We start from the raw sequence: 24,517 nt of genomic DNA on the forward strand, positions 1-24,517 counted from the left end.
TATTCTATGAATATTCCGGACCATAACGCAATTATACGCTGATAGAACAGTTCCATAGGAGTATCTAACTCCGGTGTATGGCCGTGACACATCACCTCATATCACAAGGCGACAATAAGTATTACCCAGGGAGAGGCGGTGATGCACTACAAGTTATTAAACGAGCACCGGCATATGGCATTATTTGGATTCATCTTTTTTTCTTCATTTCATTATTTTGGACGTTGCAAATATTTGAATTTAGGTAGTTTTTGTTTTTTATTTTTTCCTAATTTTCATGTCAGGTAAGAAAATGATTTATTTGCTTTGGTACTTTCTTAGGGTTAATAATGCAAAGTAGTATTTTTTTTTTTTTTGGGGGGGGGGGGGGGGGGGGGGGGGAGGGGGGGAGAGGCGGGGTTTGGAGCACTTTTTGTTGTTGTTATATCTTAACCTATCGTAGGTCCTGAAAACCTATATCTCACAAAAACCAAATTTAGCAAGTATCGTTGCATGCAGGACCAATGGTCCTAAATTTGCTAACATTAGGGTGAAACGCCATCGAAGTTCCTTGACGATTAGTTAAACATGTCAAAATAAAGGATCCCTAAAACGAGTCTGACGTATGATTCGTCAAGCGTACATACCTTCCGTCAAATTGTAAGAAAGCTGTAGTATGCTTATTTTTAGACTGGACTTTAGGTATACGTATTGACATCTAATAAACCCATGCTGATCGTAAGGTGCACAGTAAACTCTGATTTCAAAACCTTATACTGTTTGAACCCGTCTTGATTTTCTTGCTACAGTAAACTTACTATAAACCAAATTTAACTTTTCAACTAATTAACCTAAATCAATAGTGGTATTGCGGTGGAAGAGGACAGACATGTAAAAATGGTGTACCAAAGTGTAACATAGATATAAAATAACTATTGACAGAAGTCCATTATTAATAGTAAATTACGTTTTGTGTGCATAGGGGAGCAGTTTTATCCGTATATATTTGTGCACTCCATTGTTGAGGTGGTTGCACATGTAAACTGTTTGAACCTGCGAGAGGTATAAAATCGATCAAAGTAACCAAAATCTAAAATATTATTGAGACAACAAAAGTTACAAGGACACAGAAAGAAAAATATCTAATATCTAAACAAAATTCTTAGTTCTCATCGTCGAAAACCAATTCTTTAGCACTTAGTTTTCTAACACAGTTTTTTTTAAATCAAACAACTGCATCAATCGATTCCTTAAACGAGAAGATTTAATGAAATACTTTACGGATATACATGTTACTTCGGGTAAGATTTGATACTACAGTTTGTAAAAATAATATTACATGTAATGTTAGTCACTTGATGTAAACAATCTTCAATCGATTTATATATACTAGTCAAAAGAAACGATTTTATTGATTGTTGGTTGCTTAACTCCAGTGGCAAATAGTTCATGCATGTTCAGGACGAACACAAGAAACAATACAAGGCAATGCATTTTCTTTATATAATTAAATTGGATACTCTGTTATAAGGAAAATAAAAGGTCAATTGGTCTAATATTTACAGAGTGTAATGTTCTTATCAAAACCATTGAAGGCAGATACGCGATTTTTATTGTTGCAATATTTGATATTTCAAAAATTGTATTTTCACCCAAAAATTCATGAATTGATTTAGAACTCAAAACCTCAAACTTAAACATGGTGCTGATAATTTTGAATGCCTTTGTAGATATATGCATATTAAATTCTCTTCTTCGAATTTAAGTGCCCACTTTTGTCACCATTTCCCGCAAAATAAATTTGACCACTATGTTCAATAACACGGTACGTTATTTTCTAACTTTTCAATTTGGTCAGATTATTTTTATTATTATTTATGATTATATGCATTTGTTTTGTTTAGTTTCTGATAAATTTGACTTCAAACTTGTGTATCGTTACTTTTGTTGACTAATATTTATGTACGATCGTGTTAATCATATCAAGTAATGCAACATGGAGGTTAACGTATTGATATTGTTACTCTTGTTAATGAGGGAGTGAACCGTTTAAGACAAATTTTCTTCACTTTTTGATTTTTTTGTCTGGAAACTTGTTCATCAATTTGTTTTATGGAGTATTGTTGATATAACCCACATCCTTTCCATATTTTCAAGGCCATCGGTCACAGTTTCAATAGAGTAAAATCTTTGCGTGACGTCAAACGTTTAATGTTTTGCATGTTATTCATTGTTATTTTTCTGTAATAAAAAACTCGCTTGAATTTTATTAGATGCCGTGCATATATATATACACTGGTTTTGTGTCACGGATGGATATCCTATTTCCTTACATTTTCTAAAATTATAAAAATAAAGAGATGTTGTATAATTGCCAATGAGACAACTTTCCACTCAGGTTCAAATAAAGTAGATGCAAGCAATAAGAGGCAACGTTTCGGCCTTCAACAATGAGGAAAACCGATACCTTATAGTCGATTATGAAAGGCCAAGACATAACAAAAAATGTGGAACAAATCAATTGAGAAAAATAACGGCATTATTCATAACAAAACAATTTGGAAAAAACAAATATGACTGACATGAACCATTACAACCACTAGATTACAGGTTCCATACTTCGGACAGGCACATACATAATGTGGCGGGTTTAAAAATGTTTGTGAGCGCTCAAACTTTCTTCTAAGCTGTGACAGTGGTTGTATAGCATAACATATGAACAAACTATAGAAATTAGTTGAAAATGTCTTATCTCATTAGATCGATACAAACAAAAAAACCTCTAAAATAACCATAGACCGGACGGGGCAGGGTATTCATACATCCCTTACAACAAAAGATAAAAAACAAAGTACAGATCTAAGAGTATGGATGTTTCAACTCATGGTGGGGTTCAACTTGTTTTCTTAGACTAAAACGGAGCCTTCCGACTATATGTTTAAGCTACAGTAGTGAAATAATTAAAGAATTAAATGTCTAAAAAAGACCGAATGATATAAACATACAACAAAAGTACTTACATGTAACTCTTTACTATATAGGTATAACATAAAAGTACGTTAATTGATTTTAAGACAGAGACAAATTGTTCCATCAACAAACATATATAAATATGTACTTACATGTACATGTATATATAATTAAAATGAGATTTATAGATTAACTTATCAAAGAATTCAAATAGAGAAAATTATTCAACGAGTGACCGAACAACACATGAATTCACTAATGCGCGTAGCCTATTTGAATTTTTTGATTAGTTATTCTTTTTATTACATTGGCAAATGGCTTTTTTTAAGTAGAAAGGGTACGAAACTTACATGTATATATAATTAAAATGAGATTTAAATTTCACACACATTATTTGATAAGAAGATGCCAAGTCAATAGCTGATGAAAAAACGAAATTAAGCAAACACATGGCACATGTACATGTGAACTCGTGTGGACCCCGCAACATGATTGACCATGAAGAAAGATGTAATTCATATCATGCACTGGTCATTAGTTATTTCTTTGCACGTCTACTGTCATAATCATAACAGACTTCATGCACGGATCCAGGCTTTGTTGTTTATGAGGCTCTACCAATCGAAGGAGTTAGAGAACCATATTTGACCAAAAAAAAATGGATGTAGTCTTATTTATGAAATCTAATCATTTTCTTTAAAAAAAAAGGGGGGGGGGGGTTAAATTGAAGAAAAATAATAATAAGCAATTGCGCACCCAATTTATGATTTCAAGCATGTCAGTCATTATGATTCAAATTTTCTAAAACATCATTTATTCTTGTTTTTTCTAATATATTTTTTCCGTATTATAGAAGTTCTCTAGTCCTCCCCTGAGTCCTCCGTATAAAAGCACATTGAAACTTTTCAGATCTTTTTAAATCCACTTGGTATCAAATAAATGATTTACACATGTTGAATGCGTCGAGACAATTAACCATCTGAAACTTAAAACTCTAAAGGTAACTAAAAGAAGCTGCATAATTGATTTGTGATTGTTCCACTGGCAAATATTTCATGTATATTGAGGAAGAGAATAATTCAAATACGTTAGTATTTCAAAAATGGTCCACCGATATCAAAACGGTATTTAAAAATTGCCATATCTTTAATAAAATTGCACAGTATTTTGAAAAGAGCATGAAGCATGTCGAAGTGAATAGTCTTATAAGTCATAGAACTGTGTCATGTGAATGTGTTGTTGGTAAATCCAGAAACACAGGTATTACAATATCAGGTGTTTTTGCATAACGCACGTGGATGGTACATAGATACAAAACGACACGTGTACGGAATTTTAATTCAATATTTATTTAAAACATCAGGCGCGGATCCAGAGCTTAAAGCGGGGTTTTTTTTAAGCGTTTTTGAACATTATAGAGGTTTTCTTGTTATACCGAACTTTATGTTTTTCAAAATAGGCGCACTTTTTTTCATCTGGCATATGGTTACTCAAAATAAACTTACTTTTTAGATTAGTTTAATTATTAAATTACAGATCTTATCCACCCGTTTTGCAGTTGCTGTATCAGCCCTTGCGTCTATTCCACTAGTCGGCTTATCATGTGTGTGTGAGTAAGGTCTTGTGCTCTTTATAAGGCTGATTGGTGGTAGTTTTTTTTCGTGAGATTTACATTCACCATTTGCTATTACCCAATTCTGAACTGGTTTCTTAACAAACTATCCGAGGTTGCGGCCAGTAACGAATAAAATGCGAAATTTGCAGTAAATTCCGTCCTGTGAAGTTGAATAGACAATCCATGGGAAATAGTGCAGCCACGCATATTTGAAACATCTTTTTAACCCGTACATTTCTCGTTTTGGAAAAGGAAAAGAACTAGGTGGGTTTCAGTTTTCATTTAGGATGCTAAAGATTTGAGCACTAGGTACAGATGTGGAAATAGAGTTTGCAATATGCTTAGATTCAGCAGGTATCTTAATTTACCGATTAATTATAGAATATGTTTTAATTGTAACAATAATACAATTGAAGATGATGAGAAACGTGTAATTTATATGTGAAGTTGTAATTTTATGTAAATGTGTTGTAAGACTGAGGTGAGTATTCAATAAAATATTAAAATATAGGGATAGCAGTCTTGGATTGTCTTAATTAAATCCCTTGATCCTCTAATTATCCCCCCCCCCCCCCAGGCCATGTAATTATGACATGTGTATATTTAACGGAGTGTAGCGACATTGTGTCACCCTATTAATTAAGTGCTCACTGGATATTTAATTTATTATAGTAAAGATAACATGAAAATAAGGAAATGATTTATAATACAAAAATTATTTTTAAGATTTTCAAGCAGGGGGGGACCTCCACCCCCCCCACACACACACAAAAAAAAAAACAAAAAAAAACCAACCCTAAATCCGCTAGTGAACATATCAATATCCATTCAAACTGGGCAGTATCTAATCAATTTAAACGAGAAAACACAGTATATAGCATTTAAAAGAAACGCCACGGTAAATCGCAAAAATCAAAGAAGCACAACTCTTTCTGCGTGGGTGCATTTGAGGAAAACCACAGATACACTGGATTTGACAGTTTGACACAATCATTAAACTGTTTTTGTGCTGCTATTCGTCATTCTTATTTAAAACGCGGCAACGTTAGGATAACCTTGAGCTGATATGCATAATACTACTTATCCGAACGGACGGATTTTTTCTACATGTCCTACGATAAATAAATACTACGATTAGATATTTTAACTTATGTAATTTTAAGTTATGCAGGGATTGAAGACAATAGTTAATAGATAATAGTTTTAATGAGTATGATTGTATTTAAATAGAGTAGAAATCGTTTTTATTAATTTTACTTATATTTTTGCAAGTTTAATTTAATCGTTAATTTTCACATGTTCAGTACAATTATGTTGAAACAAAGTTACATTTTCGTCTTCAGATAACAGTATTTTCCAAAGAGTTTATTACAGCGTAGAAAGTTAAATGTGAACCTTAACGGGAGTCCTAAATTTTCTAACACCGTCAGTAGGTCAGCCTAGTCATTTAGAGTTCAAATAATAGTCGTTTGCAAATGCAGCTGGTGGCGATTTAATGACTTTGTTTTGATCATCTATGGGAATCAGGTTAACTTAGTGTGAAATTTTATGTCTAATGTTGCAGACGTAAACAGTTCGTCTTTATTCTGATTGAAACAATGACACTTCCATGTAATGGATTGGCTAATCGTAGTTGTGAATCTGACCATTAATTAAATTTCGTCAAATCAAGACATAGAACCACGCGAAAGTAATGTGTTTCTATACCTAATGTGTATATAGTCATTTCAAATTTTAAAAGAGCTCTGAAGGATATGTACTACTTTTTGATAACATCTCCACCTGATAAAACTAATGTATTGTAAACGAGGTCAGCTGACACACTTATTTTCCACAATTATTTTCTACAAGATGATTTATTCGTTGTTTAAGGAACGATAGCACATTTAACAAAAATATGGCTTATAAGACGACACGAGTTGTCTTTTTTGTACAAAATACTGTACCAGATTGAAGACAGGTATCCTGTAAGCATTTATAAATAAAACGTAAGGAAGGCGACGATCGTCAAATGAATATAACCAATAGATGATCATAAAAATAGAATTCTATAGATTAATAAATTACGGAACTTGTTAGCAGTGCCCACAAAATTGATTTTCGGACATATCAAATTTTATTTGTTATGCATAATTATGAAATTCAATAGTTTTCAAAATTATGGGCTCGCTAAGTGCCCCGACTGATAAATAAACCGAATTTTTATAAGATATAAAAATAGTGTTCTTTTGTTTGTGATTAGATAAAAGAAAACTAAAAATAGAAGGGTCAATAGCTTACTTCAATATGTTGTTGCTTAAAATGTACGTATTAACGAAACGTACTGTTTATTTAACGTATGTTCAATTCAAAACATACACTAAATAAATTGACTAATTAAGGTAAGGAATTAATTCAAAGATTTGTTTTAGCCTTCTGCGAAGATTGTGAAAACGCTGTATTAGGTTGGTTTATTGATGTTCACACACATGGCTCATGATAAAAATTTATAATTGCATTAGAAGGATACAAATCAAAATTAGAATAAAAATAGCTGAGGGAATTGCATGATCCCAAAAAGAGTGCGCGATCTGATCCTTTTCAGAGTATGCGTCTCCTGCTAAGAATGTATTTCCTGCCATCCGAATTCACAGAGGAATGCTTGCTAACTAACATGACCTTTATAAACTGTTAACATCTGGGTCAATATTCTTAATGTGCCTCAAGCTGAAGAACACAACTATAAATAGAAATAAACTAGAAATTGGACACGATGCAATTTCAGGTCGTTGACTGAGCTCAATTGTGTTATTTTGAAGAGGAAGACTGTACAAAAAGATGTAGTACCTTTTGAGGTAAGTAAAGAACTGCATTTATTGAGAATTTGAGAATGTGAATATAGGGACCTGTTACTCGTTGGAGCCAAATCTCATGAGGTCTTTCGAACTGATGAAAAATGTAATCACAGTTCGTACCCCCGAATACTTAACCACATCTGTGAAAATGTCTAACTTTCTAAAAGAGCCATATTTATCCACGTTTACGATATTGACAGTAAAATGGAAGAAAAGGTTATCATTTTTGCCTAGCTGAAATTAATTGCGCATATTGACCCATCTTGAAAAAACAAGAAAATTGATAACGAATTTCAAGATTATCCTAGAAATGCCAAATAAGCTTACTCCTATGTTTTTGTCATTTAAATAATTTGATGTCAATGACAGATTTTAATATTTTGTGTTAAATTTATAAACAACTTGTTGATTTTACATCCCCGATCGTTCAACGAAGAATATAAAAGTCCTTATGTCTGTCTGTCTGTGCGTCCATCAACCTTCTGGGTTTCAGATGTTAAAGAGAGAACTGCTGTTTGAAATTTATTGATTTTTTATGGAATGTTTTAGATCATTTAACAGAGGTTAAGTTCGAGTTTCGTCAATTTGAGTTTACTGTTCAAAAGTTCTTGTACTTAATTATTGAAAAAAGTAAAAACAAATGTTTGGTTTCACGTATGATAAATGGAAAACCCTTATTGAAATTCATTGTAATTTTAATGGAATGATTTTGACCACTAAACAAAATCATGATCTCTCAGTTGCTGCGGGCAGGGTTTTTGATTTTTGTTTTTTTTTGTTCGTCTGCTCATTCGTCGGTTAGTCAATTTGTTCTTCCTACCATCTGTCCCCCAACCAGTCCGTTTATCACTCTCTTGTATCCACTACTGCTCTTGAACAGCATGATAGAAAATTTGAAGCTCTTATAATCTATACCACATAATGTCATTGTGCTCCTATTATTATTTTTTATTTCCATCATTTTTGTGGTTTCCTTTTGCAAGTCATAGACTGCATTTGCTTTATCTGTGGGGTACCCATTATGTATTAGCAGCTCCTCCTAACCATGCACAGCACTCAAATAAATTTATTGAAACTGTACCACAATCTTAATTACATAATGCCGTTGTGCATCTGTTACTAGTAACCCTGGTTTGAATGAGGGGGTATATTACTTTATCTCATTATCAATTTAAGAAGGTGTAAGGCGTTTGACCGTCAGTTTTAAAATGTCATGCATTAGCTCATGCTCTGATCAAATGACCACAAACTTAAGCAACTGCTTATTTTTGAGGAACCATGAAATATATATATACTAGTAGTAAATTTTGACAATATAATTTTCAGATAATTGTTGAACATGAAGTATTTGCTACAATCCCTGATTGTGATCAGCAGTCATATAATTCAAGGTAAATAAATGATTACTGTATATGTTGTATGAATTACAAAAAAAAAAAATTATAAAAAAAAAAACATATTCAAAAACTACTTGAATCTTCTTATTTATTGTTTCGACATGTACAGATGTCAAATTCATATAACAAATGTAATGGCAGATATGAATCTGAATAAATGGCTGTTCCCAGTCACTGCATGGAATTTATCGGTACAAACAGTCCATAAATTTTTGTTGAATGCAGTTTATAAATGAGACGATTTTAATCAATAACTTAAATTATAAAATAGAAATACTATGACTTGATAGTCAGAAAAAACATCTCATTATACCATTGGATTCATTCATAGTTTCTAATCCAATTCCGGGTTACTTAAAAATGTTCTCCTGTCAGGTGGTAACAAAGGTAAAAATGATAAGTAATAATTAGCCTTAAAACTGTTGAGAACATTACGAAGAAAACAGATAATGATACAAAACTGATTGACATTGTGTTATTGAAAATTAGTATTTCTGACAAAATGGCATTCAAAATTTTCAATCTTGACAACTTTTCAAATGGTATCTAAACAAATGTTGGAATTAATTTCTGTCATTTGTACAATATTGTTTTCTAAATCAGTCAAAATTACCAGATATGAATAGATTATTGCTTCGAGGCGGTATTACTACTTTGGGTTTTGTAACGCCTGTGTAAAAGGCACATTAGGTACATGTGTATGAATGTTTCAGAGACATAGACAATGAAGGTAGCATTAATTCATAACCTCAATAACTTATCATCACTTTCAGAATAAAAATAGATTGTATGATGAAACCTTGCCGGGGTGTAGCAGTTATAGTAGTATTTTTATCCTCTTCTGGTTCGTGATCTCTTACAAAAGAGAGGCGAACGATACCAAAGGGACATTCAAATTCATTGTTGAAAGTAAAAATTACCATTTTGATCATCTACCACAACTTTGTACATATAGTTTTCCTTACAAACAGATTTTACGGGACAAAAGTAAGGTCTAACAGAATCTATATTTTCAAGAAACGCTCTAAATTCCTGTGCGCATTGATATCTGTATGGATTATGTTGAGGTCCTTATGTCAAAATAAGAAAATTACCCAGCTATAATCTCTTTAGAATTATAAAATTGGGCAATTATCAGCTGTCACTGACTGCATTCCGCATCTGTGCACCTAAGTACAACGACTAAAAGACAGACAAGCATTCCATGTCTAGCTTAAATGGCCTATCCATGCGAGTAATGACATTAATTTTGTTTTCGGTAATATTGTTTATAAAGCACATACACGTGCACTTATATACGAAATACGGTAAACTTATTGAATCTTTGTTTAACTAATTATATTCTGAAAATCATTATATAGATTTATAGATTAACTCCAACAGAGTTATGAGGAGGAAAGATTAAATGACACTCCGTAAACTTTATGGACACCATCATGAATTGGTTGCTCTATACGATGTGTCTGTGTCTAAACTAACTAACGACATTTTTACCACGTCTTAGATTGTGGTTAACCATCTACGTCGTCTGGTCTAAGTACCGAACGTGACCTATTCCCGAATTTGACTGTTTTGCTGAGTGTAAATTCGCAATGCTATGAGACGTGTCTCGGTATTTGTACATCCAACATTCATGTATTTAGTTATGAGGTTTCATTTGTAATTATGGTTGGATGTTGTTTAATGTCTTATCGTTTGTGGTTTTAATTCTTTTTTTATTTTCTATATGTATGTAACAGTAAAGATATTAATCACCTAGTTCATTTATATGATTTTTAGTTTAAAGCAACTATATTCACAGGATTTATTTGTCTTTACACGGTTTGATTTAGATGGAAAACCGACATGGTTATAAAATACAAATAATTACACCATTGCTAACACAATTCTATATTGATATTCTTGTAATGGTTAGAAAATACACCAAATAACACCATTACAAACTTAATCCCAATTTTATATTCTATATTTAGAAATTTACCTGTAACGTCACTTTTTTGTGGCGTTGATATATTCGCGTGACGCACTGTTCATTATTCTATTGTGCTGTATATGTGTATTTGTGTTCTGTCGTAAATTGATTTTAGGTGTTCGTTGTTATTCTGTAGTTTACATGTTGAAATGTACTATCTTATTATTTATTTATTTATGTATTTCTCTGTCCTGAATGTTCTTTCATTTATTTGTACTGTATTCCTGTCACGTAATATGTCATTTTAGCGGTATTTTTAACATTGCCATATAGGCGGGAGGTTTGGCTAGCCATAAAACCAGGTTCAACCCATCATTTTTTTCTAATAATGTCCTGTACCAAGTCAGGAATATGCCAGTTGTTATCACATAGTCCGTTTCTATGTATGTTGGCGTTTGTTTTTGTAGCAGTTCAGTGTTTCTGTTGTTCCGTTTTGTTTCCTCTTATAGTTGGTGTGTTTCCCTCAGTTTTGGTTTGTGACCCGGATTTGTTTCAGTTAAATCGATTTATGACTATTGAACAGCGGTATACTACTATTGCCTTTATTTAGCACCATAGTAAATTTCTGAAAATTGTTTTCATAGTTGCTATGATTTTGTTTTTAATAAATTATGATATAGCGAAATATGTATTTCTGCATACATATAAATTGCACAAGGTCATGCTTTTCTCAGACTGTGTATGACAACTTTACACACAAACTATTAAATGTGCTGATTGGATTTCTATGAATTTTATTTCTGAAAACTATTTCTATGGTGTAAAATTGAAATCCCCATCCTAACCCCACCTCTAATTCTAACCTTAGCTGTATCTCGAACCCTAAGCCTTACAGTTTGAAGGGGTCAATTAAATTATTTAAAATATGCATACATTTTATTGCTTAGAAAACCCAAACATAATAAAGAAAAGGTATCTACTCACTAGATTAAAACAAAAGACAGGTAGTGTTATTTAACATTCAGGAGGATGACACGTTCTGTATGTTTATACATGCTATACTTTGTTTGATTTCAGATATAAGTGCTACACAAACCAATGCTCCCGCCAGTAACAGAAGTTTGGCTGAACGTGAAGTGTAAGTAGGAAATCTAACTTTATATATATCTAATTAGATTCGAAATGAAATACCAGTTCTACAATAAAGCGTTTTTCTACGGGTATTACACGAAACAGTTTTGCATTTTCTATTTTGGGAGCTAGAATTCAACAAATTCCTGAATAATTGTTTGTACTGATCCTGAATTGTATATAGGTTAAATAATTTTATACACTTCTATCTAATGTTTCTGTCTAGTGGAATCAGGAAAACACTGACCAAAGTCAAGTCTGACCAAAACATTTAAACCAATTCTAAGACAATGTGGACCAGTTTAAAAGGCAACTTGAATTATTTCTAAAGTCAATTGTGACGAGTTTGTAGTCACCTCGTCTTAGCACCACATAAAAGAATGCGTCTTATTAGTTTCAAAGACCACTCAGACCACTTCAAAAATGGCTGAGAAAATTATTTCATCATTAGTTAAAGAGTTTCTGCTTCTTATGTTCAGTGCATAGTTATCATCTATAGGCATATTTAACATATTGTTATTGGCTTTTTGATTCTAATCACTGTTTATGTTGATGCATGGATCTGATGATTATGATGATTATTGTTTTGGATCATTTACATTTTTAAAATTACGATTACAGATTACGATAACCCCATCCCTGAAATAAACAACATTTCGGGAAGTTACTACAAAATTCAGCCTATTTTAATTTAGATTCCCCTTTATATGTTCAATGAGTTGGTCTGATCACTTATATTGATGTCTTCGTTTTGTAAAAAGTGATAGTAATATATCTATATGTTTAAATCAAACAAGGGTTGAGATCTCATAAACATGTTTAACCCCGCCGCATTTTTGCAATATCTTTAAAAAGATACGGCATAAGAGGACGGCCATTTGATATTTGAGTATCATTGAAGCTTTTTGAGTAAAATTGAGAATGGAAATGGGGAATGTGTCAAAGAGACAACAACCCGACCATAGAACAGACAACAGCAGAAGGTCACCAACAGGTCTTCAATGCAGCGAGAAATTCCCGCACCCGGAGGCGTCCTTCAGCTGGCCCCTAAACAAATATATATACTAGTTCAGTGATAATGAACGCCATACTTAACTCCAAGTTGTACACAAGAAACTAAAATTAAAAATAATACAAGACTGACAAAGGCTAGAGGCTCCTGACTTGGGACAGGCGCAAAAATGCGGCGGGGTTAAACATGTTTATGAGATCTCAACCCTTGTTTGATTTAAACATATAGATATATTACTATCACTTTATACAAAACGAAGACATTAATATAAGTGATCAGACCAACTCATTGAACATATAAAGGGGAATCTAAATTAAAATCGGCTGAATTTTGTAGTAACTTGCCAAAATGTTGTTTATATCAGGGATGGGGTTATCGTAATCTGTAATCGTAATTTTCTATCAAATACTTGAAAATACTTTAAAGACTTGTTTTTTCTTAAAATAAGAAAACAAATTAAAGTAAGAAAAACGATTAAAATATGAAAACTGTCTTGATTTAATTGAGGTACAACATTGGAGTAAAAAGCTTGATTGTATTAAAATTACTAAAAGCATAATTTGCAGTAAGAGTTGGGAGTTAAGGTTAGGTTGGATAACATTTTATTCATCATAATGCTATGATATAAAGATAAGGAAATGATACACCATCATCTTGACCATGTTGACAATGAACAAATGCATTCATATTTCTGATCAGTAATAGATACTTGTATTCCATTGAGACAATAAAAGTATACATATATTTGTTTATAAATTAAGATAAAGAATAAAGAATGCTCACTTGACTTCTTGTCTTTACTAATCAGATTATCAGACTTTTAATCAATGACAACTGTTTTGATAACAAACATGTCTAATAAAGTGTGAAATTTACATTATATTGCTCTATGTTATAAATGTTACTCCAAAACCAGTTACATAACCTGTAATTAAGGATATTATTAAAACAAACAGATACAATTCATGCATGTAATTATAAAATTGAAATCTATGAAATAAGCTGAAAAATTTTTCTATCTTTTTTATATAAATATTTTTCAGAGGAAAACTCAAACATTGTACTAAACTTCATTCAAATAAAGTTGTCAATAATGAATACAAATAAACAAAAAAACTAAAGACAGTATGTCAGCAAAAATGTTGAAAATATGGAGAAAGCAAATGAACTTATATATTAAAAAATGAAGTTAAGGAGGCAATGGTCAATTTCATTACAAGAACTATTTCAATCTCTCTTGATGAAAACCAAACTTCCAAGAATTTTTACAGTTTTCTGAACCTCTGTAAAAGAGGGACGAAAGATACCAGAGGGACAGTCAAACTCATAGATAAGTAAGAGCTTCGATCTAGATAACCACTGTCAACATAACATTTTAAAATAATGCTTAAATAATTTTTAAGTTCTAAATTTCAACTATATATATGTTGAGCAACATAATAAGGTCTTTCGACTTTGCCGTGGAAAGACCTTTTCATTTTGTTTTAATTATTATTTCTATTCTTCTTCCACCAATTTGTTTTCTTGCGATGTATAGTGGTTTTGCAAGATGTCGCTTAGATATTTTGCATCTATTATATCGAAGAGTTATTGTGCTTTTGAAACTCATCCTGTTTAGCTGATGATTTTGTATTGAAAATGTAATCTCCCTAAATTTATACTGTTTTTCTTGTGAGTGTATCTCCTCCGTAACAAACAAAAAAAAAAAAATAAAAAAATAAAAAACAACGAAATTGTTTTTTTCTTACTTCGATATATTCGATATAAGAAGATGTGGTATGAGTGCCAATGAGACAACTCTCCATCCAAGTCAAAATTTATAACAGTAAACCATTATAGTTCAAAGTACGGTCTTCAACACGGAGCTTTGGTTCACATCGAACAGCAAGCTATAAAAGGCCCAAAAAATTACTAGTGTAAAACCATTCAAACGGGAAAACCAACGGTCTAATCTATATAAAAAACGAGAAACGAGAAACACTTATGAACCACATTAACAAACGACAACTACTGAACATCAGATTCCTAAATAATTGTTTGTACTGATCCTGAATTGTATATAGGTTAAATAATTTAATACTCTTCTATCTAATGTTTCTGTCTAGTGGAATCAGGAAAACACTGACCAAAGTACTTGTTTGTTACACCCTCAGGAAGTTTAGACTGGTTTGGACCGAAACAACCAGTGATATCTAATAAGAGTTATCTATCTTTAACAATTAAATTTGACGTTATGTTTTTGTAAATCATAAATCACATTTGAGGTCCTGGGGTTCTAACTTAGAAAATGAGGTCAAGGTCAAAAGTCAAGGTAATGTTTTAAATCTTAACATTAACTTCATTTCCGTTCTGCTATGAAAGACTGAAAGTATCGACAAAAACATTTCAACCAATATGTTAGTCGCAACATGTCATAACTGGAAAAAAATTCTCAAAATGATACGCGTCGGGGTCAATGCTTTTGAAATGGTCAAATCAACAAATTACTTATTATAATTCAAAATTTGCAGCTATTATGATATACAGGTATCTTATCTTAATCAATTAACGAAGGTCCAACATCACCGCCCCCTCCCCTTGTTTCATTTTAAGGGATCATCTTTTAAAATGAAAATTGCCTTTCGTCCCGTAACTTTTACTATAAAAATGCAACCCAACTTATGTACAAACTTCTAAAATAGAAATCCTTCTCTGCAAAAATCTGATCCAATTCATGTTTTTTCTGAAAATAATCGATAACCCTTTTGTTAAATTACTATAACAACAGCATTTTTTATGCAATGAGTGAAGACCCGTGGATAGTGACTAGACATCAGTTCACCTCTAAATGAATAAAAAAGTATTTTCCCGTTGATATACACTATAAATCGTGTGCGATCCACTTGTCGTCCTGACCTGGACTAAAATCAATGGCATAGAAATTGCTCCTGAGTTCATAAATATAAATGTAATCCTTCAAATAAAATTTTAAACATGCATTAAAATACAAATCTGTGCTCCCATAACACCCGTCATATTATGTATTTTTTTCTGAAAATAATCGATAAACGAGTAATAAATGTTTGATCATGCACGTTATTTTTTTTGTACATATGATTCATGTGGAATTAAAAAACACACACAATAATCATATGTACAAAAAAGCATGCATGATCAAACATCAATTACCTGTAATAAATACAATCAATAGTTAGTATGTTGTTCTATCAATACACATGTTGTCTGTTCAACCTCCTTCCCTGAAAAAAATCATTTTGACTATAGCATATGTTTCGTGACTTCACAATCACGCCATCTCTAGCACGTTAAATTAAAACAGGGGATTTCCACATTAGAATAGAATTAGAAATGTACAGCTAAATTCAACAAAAGTTATATGATCTACTTGTAAAAACGACTTTCCTACAAAATTGAAAAAAAATGCACTTTCAGCATATAAATAAAACACAAATCTCGGGAGACCTTATAAAAAGGATAAGACATTTATAAAGGAAGATGCAGCGATATTTTGGATAAGTGCATGTTCCTAGAAACGTCATAATTTATATACAAATAAGCATATTGCAAGGAGCCGAAAAAAAAGAGATCCTGCTTGTTTTTAGAAACAATGTCTAATGTGTTTAATATGGAATCTAAGCGCTCCCTTCTTTTTTCCTTGTTCCTACAGGCCCGGACCCATGTGTTAAACATGAGATCTAAGCTCGCCCTACCTTTTTCGCATGTTCCTACAGGCCTGGTCCCATGTCTTTAAAAGGGGATTTAGGCTCGCTCTTCCTTTTTTGCATGTCCCTGAAAGGGAATCGTTCCTAGAGCATGTAGAGGCCCGGTCCCGTGGGTTTAACAGGGGATCTATGCTCTACTTTTTGTAGCTTGTAATTGACAGTATTCAAAAAGCAATGTAAAATGATTTGGTGTTTATTCATCTGTTCATTAATAAGAAAAAACAATAGTAAAAACTGTTATAAATGGTCAATTGCTATCGAAGTTAGAGGCTAAAATTTAATGTATTGGTTTTTACACCATTCTTTACATTGGCCAAAGATACCAGGTAAGCCATGCAGGTTCTTTATTGTGGTCAATGATACCAGATAAGCCACACAGGCCGTTTATTAATGTAACAATTTCTATTTTTTTTTATTTCAGAGCTGCTTTAATAACTGGAGTTTTGGTATTAGTTTCATTGGTGATAACCCTTTACTTTTGGCAAAGACACACAAGAAACAGAAATGACAGCAAAAAAAATAAAGGTATATTATTTATATGCAACACCAAATGGATTTTGACTATAGTATCTGTCAATGATTTTAGTAGGAATTAATTTTATAATTGTTCAAAATAGAAATACGGATATTGGGTATAGTGCTAAATTGACAATAGGACAACTGTTAATTAAAGTCTGAATCAGATGAAATTAATGTTCAAACGCTAAATTAGGCATTGGTTACATTTTATAGATAAATAAAAAAAATGTATATGTACACTGCAGTTCTTTGTAGTATTCCAACTAAAAAACATATACCGGTAGATACATTTGCAATATTTTCATAATTAGATACAAAGAAAACAGACTTTAGATGAACAGTTTAAGTTTGAACTTTTTTACCCTTAATATTAAACTGATTAAAACAATTGCAGGCAGGGATATTCATCAAGAATATAAAAAGAGAATAAAAATCAAATAGGATCAGTTTCTAGCTCACCTAACCCAAAGGGTCAAGTGAGCTTTCCTCATTACTTTGCGTCCGTTGTCATCATCCTTAAATTTTACAAAAATCATGTCATCTGAAACTTCTAGACCAACTTGAACCAAACTTGGCTACAATCATCATTTGGAAATTCATTTTGGCAAATCTGTCCGATGATCCTGCCTTCCAAACAACATGACCGACATGCCAAAGATAGAACGAAGGGGAAAAATGCAAATGTTGTCTGTAATCTTGAAACCTGCCGTAGAAAGAAAATCTGACAGGTTAAGAAACGGTTAAAGTGTTGAGATTTTCATACAGTCCTTAAAATCATAAAATGTAAGATGACTCCTTATAGGAGTTAATGCCCTTAAACTACGGTGTTTACCAATTTTATTTATTTTTGCCTATTATCTTAAAAAATAAACTATAAAATAAATAGGAACTTAAAATTTCAAAAATGATCAGCAAGACAAGATCTGCAAATAATTCAACATGGTCGACATAGTAGGTCAACGTAGTTATTGTCCCCAAAGGACGATTTTTAGGTTTTTTTTCTTATTATCTTGAATACTAAATAAAGAGAAACTTAAAATCGGAAAAGTGATCTACTAATTATACATGGCTGTTTAATCCTTATATACAGTAATTGCTCTTGAATGACGAGTTTTTTTAGCAGGACAAGATATACAATTGAGTTAACATTGCTCTAATTGTCAGCCGAATCCCTTTAGGAGTAATTGCCCTTGAAAGACGAGTTTTACTCTTTTATATTTGTTTTGCTAAATCTATAGAAGATAATGAGAAAACTATACACAACAAAAAAGACAATTGAATCAAGATCTACAAATAGGCCAACAAAGCCCGAATAGTAAGTCGGCTTTTTTTTCAATTTCATATTTTACACTTTGGGTAAAACTATAAATGATAGGGACCAGCAAGAAAAACAGTAAAAAAATATCAGCAGTTGAAGATCAATATAAAATGTGATCTTTGTCATGAATTATATTTGAGTCTTCGATGTTGAATAGATTCCATTGTTGAAATGGCCATAAACAAAGTGAGCGACACATGCCCTTTAGAGCCTCTAGTTTTATACCCTTTACAGACAGTAACAGGATAACATGTCTATACCTTTATATCTACATTTGGTTATGAAATCTATCAGTTGTGTGGACTTTTACTGCGTCAGATAATAAACTGATGTTGTGTACTTTAGTGTACTAGTATAAGGATTGCAATTAGATATGGTTAGTGATTAGTTCGGTTCACATAATAACGGCCTCAAGACTTATAAAATGTCATTAGAATGTTGTTTTCTGGACTTTTTTTACTGACTGCAGATACATGTATGGAGCTGATATTTGTATATGTCCTTCCTAATGACTTACAGGTCGAGCTTTTGTTTCTTTGTTGTTAACTGACTTTTCACGAAGTTTGAGTTTGCATTTTATTTGTGATGTGAAACACTAAGTCTTGTCAGACATACCACTCTTGAAATATCAGGAATATATGACACTTAACTATTATAGTTTATCTGCATTTGCCAAAGTAGGCCGAGGTGCGAATTACAGTTAGAAATATTGAATAATTTAAATTGATAAGATAGAGAGAAAAATTCGTTAGGCCAATACTACTGACGAAATGATGCACCATGGACATTATTTTTTCTTCGACCATTCAACTGATTCTAGTCACAACACTTCTATTGAAATTTTAACATTCGTTTTTTAGCAATGGCATTGTCAGTTTGTGGATTTGGATATTTGTATGTCCTTTTTAGTCGTATAGCTCTTCAACTGTTTCGGTTCTTATACATCCTTGGCTTTCAAATATTTGGCATTGAGCGTTCCTGATGAAGGTAAATTCAGAAAAGCGTTTAGGACACATGAAATTTATAACGTGTTGTTTTCTTTTTTTTTTTAATTTCCTTGGTATCTTTCGTTTCTCTTCAACATAAGATACATGATATCTATTTACCAGAGGTAATGCATCAACGGATATTATCATGTTACTTATTTTAGAGGAAATGATGACTCTTACAGAACGTACGAGTTCATCGCCGCATTTGAAAACAAAGCTTAACAATCCAAACACAAGCAATTTGTTTATTGTCCGTTCAGTTTGTTTCTGTTTGAACGTTTTGTTTTTGTATATCTATTTATATCTGAAAAGAAGGGTAGAAGATACAAAAGGAACATTAAAAAATTAGAAGTCCAAAACAAACAAAAAAACGACAAAAAGACCAAGTCAACAAAACACTTAATAGAAAACTGAAGACTGAGCCACATGAAAACAACACAAAATCGGGGTGAACTCAAGTGATTTCGAAGGGTAAGCAGTGCATGTTCCATATATGGCACCTCTCGTATTGATTTTGTTAGTACAACACCGGTGATAAGTCTTATGCAATGATGTCACAATCGAGGAAAAGATGTCAGGGTTTTGGTTACAACAATTGAAAAATATCCATGATCATCTGTGACACTAATGTTTCATAAATGTCAACCAACTCATCATGGCGTCTGCATACTTTTGACAGAATGACTTCAACTCTACCTCTTGGAACCTTTAGTTCAATAGCACATTTGTAAGCAGCAAACATTGTTAATTATTTCATGATAGGGAAACGGAAGCTCTTGAATATCGTATTAAATGGGACATATATAATCAATATCCAGGCGCTACTTGAATGTAGCTACATACAAATGGGAAGTTGTAACCATTCCTTTTGTCGTTATGTTTTGTTTTTCAGAAGATCCTCATTGTCAATTTCTTGATGTAAGTTAAGATATGTTGCAGATTTAACTGTATCTGTGGTATCTTTTATTACAAGTTCTAGGGGACATATACTAACAGAATTATTGATATATTATGAAATATTATCTAGTTCTTTTACTGATGGTTTTTCAAGTAACCGTTCTCGTTCATCACGTTTAAATTATAATGCTGTATTACCAAAAACAAAGTATACGATGGTAAAGCGAAAGGTATTTCTGTGCACTTAATTTTCATGGCCAAAAAGCATAAACTACATTCAAAACATGAACCAAGTTAATATTTTATAATCAACAAAAGTGTAGTAAAGACACTGTAACTACTTTGATGCCTGTACCAAGTCAGGATTTCATTATTCTTCTTCTTTTCTATTCTGAAAGGGGTACCAATAATACTCGTATGTAGCTATAACATATCGTAGAATTAAAAAAAGAAAGTGATATAAAGAAAACGGTATATCTGGAGGTAACTTTGAAATTGACAAAAAATCATTATTAACAACTTTTCTCAAACTTTGTCAAAACACTTAATGTGTAAATTTGAGAGTTTAACATTAATACACAAACACATATTTTATATGTTATTCAGGTTTTAGATAGGGAATAGAGTGTGACATTGCAGAAAAAATAATTTTCCCGTATGGGCAATACTTTATGAAAACACTTTTAGCCATTAACTTAGTATTTTGAGTGTTAATCGCGTGATGTTAAATAAAAAACGTATTATTTATGGATACTCATCATTATTGACCCTTTGTCAGCCTCTGTCATTATTCAACTGTTCTGTAGAGATTAAGACTACATAAAATAGTAACGCCCTTGAATTTTAACTAGATAACATTTTTGTTCGCTATGGATATTCCGTATATCGTCAGGTAATCGGAATTCCCATGGGGTCTAACTGTGCACCACTTATTGCGGACCTGTATCTGTATTGTAATTGGCTCTCAATAGTGACGACTTCAGTATGTACACTTAAGAGATTTATCCTGCCGAACTGACTTTAAATAAAGCTAACACTTACAATGAACACTGCCCTTTCCTGGATCTTGATATCTATATCTCTATCGGGAAGATAAAAACCAAAATTTATGATAAAAGAGATGATTTTTCATTTCCTATTGTTATTTATTCATTTTTAGATGGTAAAGTTCCTTTGTCACAACGTATTTGATTTTAACGAAAGAAATCTCTGAAAAATTATTTCACCAGGGTTTTCGATATCACAAACTAGTCAAAACATTTACTAAATTTTATCATCGGTACAAGGACATCATTCGTAAATATAAAGCAACATGCAGACATCTTATACTTTCGGGTATTTCACATCCAATATTTTATGGTAATATTCTTTACAAAGCACACAAATATCGGCATTCACCCCAAAAGTTAACCAAACCTTTAAACAGACTTATTCGGAAAGGATATAGTTACGATAATGTTGTCAAGTCATTAAGGATTGCATATTTTGGTATTAATATTGATTCACTCATAGGGTCTTTGCATCGGAAATAAACACATTTTTCTAAAAACCAGTTATTGGCATTATACGGGTTATGTTCTTCCCATATATTTTATGATGGTATGATACTAAAACCCTTACGAGAGGGATTGTACTTGATTTACATATGATGAAGACATAATCTGTTTAATTGAGGTCTGGAGCTGGCATGTCAGTAACTGCTAGTAGTCCTTTGTTCATTTATGTGTTATTGTCATTTTGCTTAGTTTCTTTTGTTACCTTTTCTGACATCGGATTCGGACTTCTTTTGAACTGAGTTTTACGGTGCGTATTGCTATGTGTTTCTTTATTCTACATTGGCTAGAGGCATAGGGGGAGGGTTGAGATCTCACAAAACATGTTTAACCCCGCAGCATTTTTTCGCCTGTCCCAAGTCAGGAGCCTCTGGTCTTTGTTAGTCTTGTATGTTTTTTTTAATTTTAGTTCATTTATATGTTTTGTAGTTTAGTGTGACGTCCATTTTCACTGAACTAGTACTCAATTTTATTTAGTGGCTTGCTGAGGACCACCGCCGGGTGCGGGATTTTCTCGCTGCATTGAAGACCCATTGGTGGCCTTCGGCTGTTGTCTGCTCTTTGGACGGGTTGTTGTCTCTTTGACATATTCCCAATTTCCATTCTCAATTTTATTCGTTATGGTGACGTTCCTGAGGTTCCAATTGGGGATAAAAACCGTCGAATATTACCTTGCAATTTCTGGAATATATACTGTTATACCATTGTTATTAGCCAATCACAAAACCCGACACATTCGTAATCCGTAATAGGATGAAATTTGAAAAAATAGGCACGACAGGAGTTTTGAGTAAAAAAAAAAGGCAGGATGAGATTATTTGCAAAAAAAAAAAGGGAGGATGACAATTTATGTAAAAAAAAAGTCAGGATAACCTAAAAAAAAAAGGCAGGACCGAATAGAGTGAAAAATAAAAAGGCAGGACCGAATAGAGGGAGAAATAAAAAGGCAGGACAAAATTTTTCATCCTAGCCCCCCCCCCCCCCCCCCCCTAAAAATCAAATGGTAGCTCCCTTAAATGACACATATATCATATCTAGCTATACCGTCTTGGTAGATAAGGCATATTTGAGTTTTCAGATACACTTTTACCATGCCTTGAAAGGACGACTTTGATAAATTTCTCAAAACCTCCTTTCACACTGACTTTCGGGTAAAGTAAAAGAGAATTTGCGTGCTATGAACTTACAATTTATATGTATAACAAGTTATTTCAACAAAACAATCAGAAATATCTGGACCAAACCATTTGTTGGTGATATATGAACAAAAACATGGACAAATTAAATTTTATACCAAATGTTTACTGTTAACGCTACTAAAAGGTGTCTTCTGTCACGTCCGCGTTTTGGCAGGGAGTGCTTGTTTGTCCAATTATAATAACTCCGGTTGAAATATTAATAATATTTTGTTTTTAATTTTTATTCCTCGTCGAGGGCATTTGAAACTATCTAAATCTGTAGCTGTTAGCAAAAAAACGCCGCACTCTTTTAAAAAGATATGGGAAGGGTATGAGGGTATATTTATAAAAAAAAAACTTGTGACAATGTCAGATATTTTGATACTGTGCGGGATTCAACATTATTCGTTGGATACCAATGTTCATGGCTTTTGTGGGTACAGGTGGACCAATAATTTAAGTCAACGAATTATTTTTTTTCTTTAGGCTTTGTATGCATAAATTGGCAAAACCACGAAATAAATATCAATACAATGCATTTTTTCCTTAATCCACGAACATTGATAGCCACGAAAATAAACTAATCCACAGTAGTTGACCTTCCAAATGACAGAAACAAGTGCCTGTGATGTACACGGATATATTTGTTCCTTACCTACACAACAGACGAAAAATATACATAAAATTGGAACTTGAACAATCAAATTTCGGGTGTGCAACAATACAGAACGGTACTAACTTCCCTTAAAATGGTTTCAATAGTTATATATAATAGAAAATAGCTTTTGCAAATGTTATTATTACTATGAAAATGAAATGGTAGTACTACGATAGCCAAAGAACCTTAATACTAGTGCCTTAAAGTTTTAAAACAATGAGAAAGGAACGATATAAATAATTTAAAGAAAGCCATTTAGTTTAAACATATCTTATCTGCAAAAGTAGCAAAATGGTTATAAATATGAACAAAGAAAAAATATTTTATAATGACGATAACCGAAAAGGAATACATGTTATCAAAAAATTCGGAACCCTTTGTCTCGCGGTTTTATGCTGCTGTCAGCGTAAAAGTGTAATGTTAACTAAAAAATTAGTCCATTTATCAGTAAACTACAGAATTAAAAAAAAAATATTCTTAGATGGATACTGTCTTTTGGTCATTAACAACCTTCTGACCAATTTCATGAAATTATACGAAGGGTTGACAAAGTTATTGATGTCTCAAACAAACTTTAACCACAGAGGGTCCACAGACTGTACCGAAATGTTGACCCCGACGCCGACGACGTAATCTATTATCGGTATGTCCCGCTTTATAAATAAATTTCGCAGGCTTGACAAAAAGGGTGGAAATATGTACATGTAAAATGATAAGACTGGTCTGGATTGGAATGAGAGAAATTAAGAATTGATCATTTTAATTGCATGTTTTGAATCGTTGTGTAATTCTGACATAAGATTGTCGAGACTCAAAAATGTATACATATCTAC

General features: G+C 32.4%; 1 protein-coding gene across 1 annotated transcript in view; it reads left to right on the plus strand.

The window, feature by feature from the left end:
- The first annotated feature begins 7,318 nt into the window (after positions 1–7,318).
- The window catches only part of LOC127723272 (uncharacterized), a 46,132-nt gene continuing 28,933 nt past the window's right edge, over positions 7,319–24,517 (plus strand). Inside the window, exons 1-4 of the mRNA XM_052229840.1 lie at positions 7,319–7,398; positions 8,725–8,789; positions 11,785–11,845; positions 16,994–17,097. Coding sequence (XP_052085800.1) covers positions 8,738–8,789; positions 11,785–11,845; positions 16,994–17,097 — 217 coding nt within the window. The 5' untranslated portion in view covers positions 7,319–7,398; positions 8,725–8,737. The remainder of the gene's footprint in view (positions 7,399–8,724; positions 8,790–11,784; positions 11,846–16,993; positions 17,098–24,517) is intronic.

Source organism: Mytilus californianus, unplaced genomic scaffold, assembly GCF_021869535.1.
Source record: "Mytilus californianus isolate M0D057914Y unplaced genomic scaffold, xbMytCali1.0.p SCAF_13, whole genome shotgun sequence".
Taxonomy (NCBI): domain Eukaryota; kingdom Metazoa; phylum Mollusca; class Bivalvia; order Mytilida; family Mytilidae; genus Mytilus; species Mytilus californianus.